This window comes from Pteropus alecto, unplaced genomic scaffold (assembly GCF_000325575.1).
Source record: "Pteropus alecto unplaced genomic scaffold, ASM32557v1 scaffold24, whole genome shotgun sequence".
Lineage (NCBI taxonomy): Eukaryota > Metazoa > Chordata > Mammalia > Chiroptera > Pteropodidae > Pteropus > Pteropus alecto.
The window spans coordinates 4,552,438-4,561,314 of record NW_006439192.1 but is presented as its reverse complement, the minus strand read 5'-3'; the positions used below and the strand labels follow the sequence as shown (position 1 = coordinate 4,561,314).

The 8,877-nt window shown below is 34.3% G+C and overlaps 1 protein-coding gene across 3 annotated transcripts in view; it reads left to right on the top strand.

Moving 5' to 3' along the window:
- The window catches only part of DDHD2 (DDHD domain containing 2), a 65,163-nt gene that overhangs the window by 24,766 nt on the left and 31,520 nt on the right, over positions 1-8,877 (top strand). For all 3 annotated transcript variants that reach the window (XM_015592882.2, XM_015592881.2, XM_015592880.2), the window contains exons 3-5: positions 2,654-2,908; positions 3,356-3,610; positions 4,364-4,598. In XM_015592882.2, coding sequence (XP_015448368.1) covers positions 2,654-2,908; positions 3,356-3,610; positions 4,364-4,598 — 745 coding nt within the window. The remainder of the gene's footprint in view (positions 1-2,653; positions 2,909-3,355; positions 3,611-4,363; positions 4,599-8,877) is intronic.

Below are 8,877 nucleotides of genomic sequence, written 5' to 3'. Positions count from 1 at the left end.
TTTGCACACCGATGTTCATAGCAGCATTATTCACAGTGGCCAGGACATGGAAGCAACCGAAGTGTCCTACGATAGATGATTGGCTAAAGAAGCTGTGATACACATATACAATCGAATATTACTCAGCCATAAGAAGAGATGAAATACTGTCATTTGGGACAACCTGGATGGACCTCGAGATAATCATGCTAAGTGAAATAAGCCATACAGAAAAAGTTGAAAATCACATGATATCACTTATATGTGGGATATAAACCTAAAAGCAACAAATGAACAGGACAAACAAACAGAGATTCTTGGACATGGACAGTGGACGAGTGGTTACCAGGGAGTAGGGGAGGAGGGGAGAGGTAGACGGTGTAAAGGGGGTCAATGGAGGAGAGTAGGGGGAGGGTAAAGTGGGTAAAGGGGATCAAATATATGGTAGCTGAAGGAAACTGGACTTTGGGTGGTAATCACACAATAGAATATATAGATGTCAAATTATAATGTATGCCTGAAAATTATATAATTGTATTAACTAATGTTACCCTAATAAACTTAATTAAAAAAAAAAAAAAGATATTCTTTCTTCTGAGAGATTACACCATAGAACACTGAGTGCCTAGGAATAGATTTATCTAACAAAGAAAACCGAAATCCTTTTGTAACATTCTGAATGGAGAAATGATACAAAAAGATATTGGTCAGAACCTGTAACACTTTTTCCTTTAATTAAAGGGAAACTGGGTTGTAAAGTGTAGCTTATTAAGTACTGTGGTCAGGAGCTCCTGTTAGACAAAAATTGGAATAGTTCTCTAAGTAAATTTATTGCATGAAGAAGCTGCTGGTGGATGATAATAGATCTGGTGGTTCCAAAAATTAGTATTAGTAGAAAAATAAGTTGATGTTGACTGCTGATAATTACAAAATCTTGGAGTACTTTGTGGTGGAGCCTTTCATGTTTTCCAGTATAAGCACAATAGGAGGACTTGTGGTGTTGCTAGAGGAATTTCTTTAATATCATCAAATATCTGGTAAGTTTTAACAGTGAATTTTTAAGACAGAATAAAATTCCTCAATGAATAGCCTATAATCTACTTAATCATTTCATTATTAAGGTTGTTGACAATTTTATGTGATTATAAATAGTTGTGATGAACAAATTCATGCCTATAACTTTTTTTTAGTTGAATCATTTTCTTAGGAAGGGTTTCTAGAAGTTTAATAACAAAAAGTACAGAAAGTCACATGATGTTATATCAAGTCTCCAACTGTATATGTTGTATTAAGGGATTCTTTGTTTAGTCATAGCAACCCATAAGCAGAAGACCTCAATAACCTCCTTAACAATAGTGGCCTTAACAAAGGGGTGGTTCATTGTCCTACTTGGGGAATGTCTTACTGGATCTTTACTGGAACCCCCTGTAGGCCTTGTGGTGATAGACAGCCTCTTTTTTATTCTCTTGCCATATAAAGGATGGCTAAGAATTTAAATCATTTTCCACAGTATTATGACCTTCCACTTCAATCTGTCCCACTTTTTGATGTATTAGCTTAGGAATCAAATTTGAATTTCATTTTCTTCAGTCATTAACAGCTATACAGGATATCAGGATTATTTATTGAGATATAACTGAAATATTAGTTTGAGGTATAGAATATAATAATGATTTGATTTTTGTATACATTCCCAAATGACCACCACAATAAGTCTAGATAACATCACAGGATTCTTCTATCTAAGGTGGGAAAAATTATGCCTTAATCTTAATCTTAGTCTTAGAGAGAAACATGAGTACTAGAAAACTTGATTCTATGTTTTAACCATTTTTAAAAGGTAAAGTGGAAATTATTTGAATCATTTAAATTTAGAGTTTAAATTTAATTTTGTTTGGATTAGTAAACAGGATTTTGAGTGTCAATAATAGTCTAGATAGGTGATTTAAAACTACAATAAGCAATATGTCTCGTCTGCTGTTATTTGGGAAGCAGAGGGGGATAATACAAAGAACATGAGCTTTGGAGTCAGATCTGAGTTCATTTCTTGACCTTGCCACAGTGATACCAACAACAATGATATTAAAAATAATTACCTTTTATTGACTACACTATGTACCAGACACTATGCTAAGCATTTTATATATGAAATCTCATTTAATTTTCACAATAACCCTGCAAGATAAGTATATGATCTCTAGTCTTATAGAGAAACTAATGCTCACAGCAGTTATATATATAGCATCTGGCCTAGCTAGGTCTGTCTGTGTAGTCTTTTTTTCTTTCTATTTTATAATGATTATTTTCTTCTTTCTCTAGCCACTCTCCCAGCTTTCCCAGAATTCCCTCCCCAGTTTGTGGGTATGAGTTCTTCGCTGTTCGGTATAAATGTTAGGTATACTTATAGAAATGTTTGGAATGGAGGCACTGCTCTAAGGAGTTCCATCACAATATACTTTCCTGTTTTTATGACACAGACTCTAGTGAAAATCTGAGTTTAATATATGGCATGTGATTATAATATATGAGAGAAAGAATGCTTCAAAGGTTGCTTACTAGTTCATATTTTCATTAGTTACTGATCTCTTCCCAGAGTTTTCAAAGTTGGACATTAAGTCAGGGCATTTCAACTCTTCTGTTCATCTTTTTTTGTCTCAACTTTGCTTTTTTACAGAGTTTGAATTCTTATACAAATGGTGCATATGGCTCACCATACCCCACTGGCCCTGGGGCAAATACTGCCTCATACACTGGGGCTTATTACACACCTGGATATACTCAGACCAATTACTCCACAGAGGTTCCAGGCACTTACCGCTCACCTGGCAACAGCCCAGCCCCAGTCTCTGCTTGGATGTATCCTCAGCAGGACTGCCAGACTGAAGCACCTCCTCTTAGGGGGCAGGTTTCAGGATATCCTACTTCACAGGTGAGCATTTTTCTGTTGGGTTTATATTTTTTAGTATTCTAGGAATGATACCATGTTTATTTCTCTGTTCACCTTAAGAGGAGTTCTAATATATCTTCATTTGTGCCTCCTTATAACATATGGGTCTGCTTATTTAGAGTATCTATGGGACAGACTTATGCCGTGCTTCGGCCATTGAATTTTAGGTCCATTCCTTCTGAGTTTGATCATCATCAAATCTGCCCCTGGTATCTTTAGAACCAAGCTTTTTTAGGCTTGGAGAAATTGCTTTAACTGATCAGAGATGCTACAGTTTAGCCCAGTATAAGCTAAAGTACTCTGTTAAGCAGAGAGGAAGCATCTCTGCATCTGTTTATACTAGAACATTTTTATTACTTCTTTAAGGTATTTTTTAAGGTATTTTTTTTTTTTAGCAATGACCGGCATATTTCCTTCCTCTCAACCTAGAACCCTGGAACAACCCTGCCCCATTATCCTTATGGGGATGGTAATCGTAGTATTCCACAACCAGGACCATCTGTACGACCACAAGAGGACTCATGGGCTTCTCCTGGTGCTTATGGAATGGGAACCCGTTATCCCTGGCCTTCAGCTGCGCCCTCAGCACCACCTGGGAATCTCTACCTGAGTGAAAGTACTTCATCATGGCCTACCAGTGGCTCTCCTCAGCCACCTTCTTCACCACCAGCCCAGCAGCCCAAGGTAGGAGACCTTCTAAATGTTCTTTTGATGTTTGGATAATTGAGAATACAACATGGTATTTTTCTGGATTGGTCTATGTTAAATGGGGACTAATTACAAAATGTTGGTGACTACTACTTTAGCCTTACATAGCCCAGTTTACTTTTTATTTTATTTAAAAAAAAAAAAAAAGACTATTTTTTAGAGCAGTTTTAGATTTACATCCTCTTTTTAAAAGACAAAAAAAAACGTTCTTTTATTGTTTGTCAAAATATTATCTGAATGTTGAACAAAATCAGAAATTTTGTATTTATTACCTCAATCTATAGACAGAAGACAAAACCAATGCAAAATTGTATGGTTTAAACCAAAGACTTGAACATCCTTTGCTTATGGCTAGGTTACTTTTCATGACCTGTCTTAAGGTTTTAACTCTTCATGGGAAAAACTATCTAATTCCTATTTATTAAGTCACTGAATAGATTGTGAGGTGGTAAGGATAGATTATGAGGTGTTCATGATGATGACCTGCCTCAGGGAGGGTTCCAACCATTATACTCAGGAATTCTCTGCCTTTTACTTGTCAGGATACTCCCTTTTATCTTTTTAAGGCTGTGTTTTTCTCAAATCATTAAGGAGGGAGGTCAAGTTTTACTGGTGGGGAATCTTTTCATGTATCTTCCTGCTCAGGTGAAAGATGTGGGCTAATAAATTTGATGTTGTTGGATTCCTATTAAAACAGCTTCTTGTTCCCTCTCTGCTTTCCATTCCAAGGATTCCTCATACCCCTATAGCCAATCAGATCAAGGCATGAACCGGCACAACTTTCCTTCCAATGTCCATCAGTATGAGTCCTCGGGAACAATGAACAGTGATAATTCAGATCTTTTGGATTCTCAAGTCCAATATAGTGCTGAGCCTCAGCTTTATGGTAATGCCACCAATGAACATGCCAGCAATCAAGAGCAAAGTAATAATCTTCCTGAAGAGTGTTTATCTTCAGATGAAGGTACTCCCCCAAGTATTAAAAAAATCATACATGTGCTGGAGAAGGTTCAGTATCTTGAGCAAGAAGTAGAAGAATTCATAGGAAAAAAGACAGACAAAGCATACTGGCTTCTGGAAGAGATGCTAACCAAGGAACTTTTGGAACTGGATTCAGTTGAAACTGGGGGCCAGGACTCTGTCCGGCAGGCCAGGAAAGAGGCTGTTTGTAAAATCCAGGCCATACTAGAAAAATTGGAAAAAAAGGGATTATGAAAGGATTTAGAACAAAGGGAAGCCTGCTACTAACTTGACCAAAGGACTCTTGGTTTTGGTTAATTACCCTCTTTTTGAAATGCCTGTTGATGACAAGAAGCAATACATTCCAACTTTTCCTGTGATTTAAAACTTGAAAAACTGGTAAAGGACTTGGAACATTTTTATTATGAGTTGTTTTCAGCTTTCAGACCAATGAATGTAATAGGAAACTATGGAACTATCAATATTGCCAAGTAGATTCATTCCTTAAGAAATTTATGGTTATCTGCAAGCTGCTTCTTATCAGCAGGAGGGAAATACACTTTATGTAACAGGCTTATCAGAAACCTACCATATGAGACTGGATATAATCTGAAACAAACAGGCTCTGTTTTTTAAAACACCTGGATTATTTGTCACATTTTTGTACATTGTGACTGCTTTCAGCATACACTTCCTGTGTAATTACAGCTTGGACTTAGCCTTGTTGGACCTCTGTTTTGTTTTGTTATTTGCAGTTCACAAATATAGTATTATTCTCTACTTCTTGGTACATTTTGTAGTAATATGTTTAATATAATTATTCAAGAGGCTATATTGACAGCCAGATAGTATGGCATTTCTGAATGAATTTATATCTTTTCACCACTTGAATATATTGCAGTGTGTAGTGAGTTCCTGAGGTAAATTGCCTCCTTTTCTGTATAGTTCATTAGGTTAGAGTTTTACCACTTCTACTTTTCATGTTAATAGTGGAAGGCGAATTTGGAAATGGCATGGGCATAAGAATGAAAATGTTTGTGGCCATTTTTCTTTTTTGCTCTTTTATTGTATTTGGATAAAGATCCACTTAAAAAATTTTTTCCCCTTAATTATCTTTACACTAGTGCTGCTTCCATACCGAGCATTGTGAAAGATAACAGATGAAAAATTAAATGCCACAGTGGATAGAAATAATAACTGTAAAAGTAATAAATACGACTATTTGGAAATGCTATTCTGCATCCAAAATATTAGTTTTCATTGTCAAAATCCCTATGAGCAGATTGCAGCTCAGTTTATAGTCCAAACAATGAGGGTAAAAGAGAATTCATGCTCAGGGAATAAAACAGCCATAGCTAGAGCAGGAAATTATTTTTTTCTTTTAAAGGTAGATTTGATGTTTATTGCCCTAGAATAAATTGCATAGAAATTGTTGTGTGTTTTATAAAAAGATTTTTATTACCAATAAGAGTCATTTTAGAGCCAAATTTAAGGAAGAGTTATTGAAAGGATCTTAGCTGGGCTTACTTGGGTAGCTCTATGCTATTGGATAGAAGAGAGTTATGTAAATAACTTACTTTTTACACCTGAAGTGAGTTGTAGTATACAGTATCTGTTACTGGAAAAATAGCTTGTTGCTTAATAAGATAGCCAAATGATAAATGTTTTTTTTTTTGACTGACAAGTCTATTAGTAATAATAAATTGATCAGTCATCTCTCCTTATTGAAAAAACAAAACTAATACAAACATTATGATGAGAACAGAGAACAAATGGAGGAAAAATATTGGCTGGGTCTTATGGTTGAGGTTAGTGATTTTATGAGATAATATGGTAATAATGTTATTCTAGGATTTTAATTTTTGGCCTAATATAGGAATGTTAAAAAAAAAAAAAAGGCTTTTCTATGAATATTAGAAAATAGTACTTGATACTAAAAATTTAGAAGGGGGATACCCTTAAAGTTAAGTTAACATAAACCAGTGAGACAATTACTAATTGTCAGGAGAGAACACTGCTATTTAACTGAGTGCCCAAGATACCAGTTTCCATTGTCTTGATTTATATATATACACAGGAGATTATGAACCTATATACATATATGTGTGTTTTCTTAAGTTTTTAAAAAAATTTGAGATAATTTTAGACCACCTGAAGAGCTGTAAAAATAGTTTCTGTATACTTTTCTTTCAAATTCCCCTTCTGTTAACATCTTACATAACCATAGAACATTTGTCAAATTAAGAAATTAGCCTTGATGTACAATACTATTAACTAAAGTAGAGAATTTTAAAAGTAGAAATTTTCTTAGTCTTTTCACTAATGTCCTTTTACTTACTGTTCCAGGTTCCAGTGCAGGATCCCACCTTGCATCTAGTTGTCATGTCTCTCTAGTGTCCTCCAATCTGTGATAATATATTATAACACCTGATGTTGTAATGTATTTCTGGTGTTGTTAATCTTAATCACTATCTACAGTGGTGTCTGCTAGGATCCTTTACTGAAAATTACTGTTTCCTTTGTGATGACTGAATATTTGCTAGAGATACTTTGAGACTATGCAAATGTCCCGTTTCTGCTTAAACTCATTTCGTATTCATTGGCAGTTCTTGCTGTGTCGGTTACTACTTGGTGTTCTAATGATGATTTTCTATTTCTCTCATTCCTTCTACATTTATTAATTGGGTTCTTCTGGAAGGAAAGGTTATCGCTTCTGGATTTATATTTTTAATTGTAATAAGATATTCAGGTTACGTAGAACTTAAAGCTGTAAACTATATTAAAATGATTCCAAATACCAATATCAAAGAAAGGAAAACTAAATCGGTAATGTGTTTCAGAAAATATAATGAATTTATGAAGGAAAGTAGTATTTATGATTTATGGATTTGGTTCAGTTTTTTAATAAATATTGACTCCAGACTGAATTCAAAATTTTCTTAAAACTTCACATCTGGCCTTTTTAAGTGCCTAAATTTATATTACTTTGGGGTAATTTTTGTCAAAATCTTGAATGGTTACCCAGACCTGGCATGTTAAACACAACTATGTCTTTTTTATAATAAGCCACTATTGTTCCAAATATAAATGCAATATGAATACTTAGACAAATAATGAACTATCTGGGGGATGGGGTTATGCTTGTCTTTACATTGTTGCTATGTTTTGGAATTCTTTGAAATGCTTTTAAATAGAGTTTCAAAAACAATTCTTTAGTTGGTTAATATAATACATTAAAGTTATGCAGATTTTCTAAAAAGTTTAAGAATATGGATTGCATTGGCATTTAAAAAATATTTTTGGGGCATAGATAGTTGATGACTGGAATTTTTCTTTTTGCATCTTTCTTTTTTAAAAAAGTTATGAGTTTAAAGAATCAAATAATTTTATGGAAGTTATGAATTTAAAGAGTTAATTAATTCTAAGAAAAGGATCATTCTCCTGCTCCCACTCCTATTTTTAAATCTGCAAAAGCAAACACTTTCATTTGAGTTTTTAAAAAAATTGTCCCCATATTTTTCAATAGCACAGTTATATTGCTTCTTCTTGATTTATCAATTTTAGGTCATTTCTACTGATTTTCTCTTTAGAAGATGAAGGTTTAGGTTTATTTCTCTGCCCCTACACATCTCAGTCTTTATCCCCCCAACTTCTCAATCTACTTGTGTGGTAATTTTGTTAACTATGTAAGTACTAACCAGAATGCAGTCATTCATGTATGAGTAAACTGTATGATTAACCTTCCTGAACAACTTATTTTCCCTGGAATTAATCACTTGTCTTACTTATTTTGTTTGCTTATGTACTTATGACTAATTCGACCTCAAACTGTTTATCATTTTTAAATCTTCTCTTAAGATGCTCAGTGTACTTTATCAATTTCAAACTGAAGCATTCTATCCTAGAGACTGGAGAACTGGTATGTTCCTGTGTATGCTTTCATTCTGGAATCTTCTACTTATCCTCTTGGTTTCCTGTTTTCTGTAGCCTCTCTTAGTTTAGTTTTTCATTTTGGTGCAGTGCATGTTCTTCCAGTAGTTTCCCGTGAAAGGGTGCCTGGGACATAATTCTTTTACATCTTGCATATTTGAAAATGTGTTTTCGTGATATTTTGTATAAAACCCTATTTTTCTCTCTGAAAGCTTGTAGGATATTTTTGTCTCCTCTGTTCTGAAATTTTCTAACAGCATAGCTTTGCTGTGGGTCTGTTTTATCTATTTGCTGGGCACATTTTGTTCTGGAAACTCATGCCCATTAAGTCCCATGAAATTCTCTTGATTTTT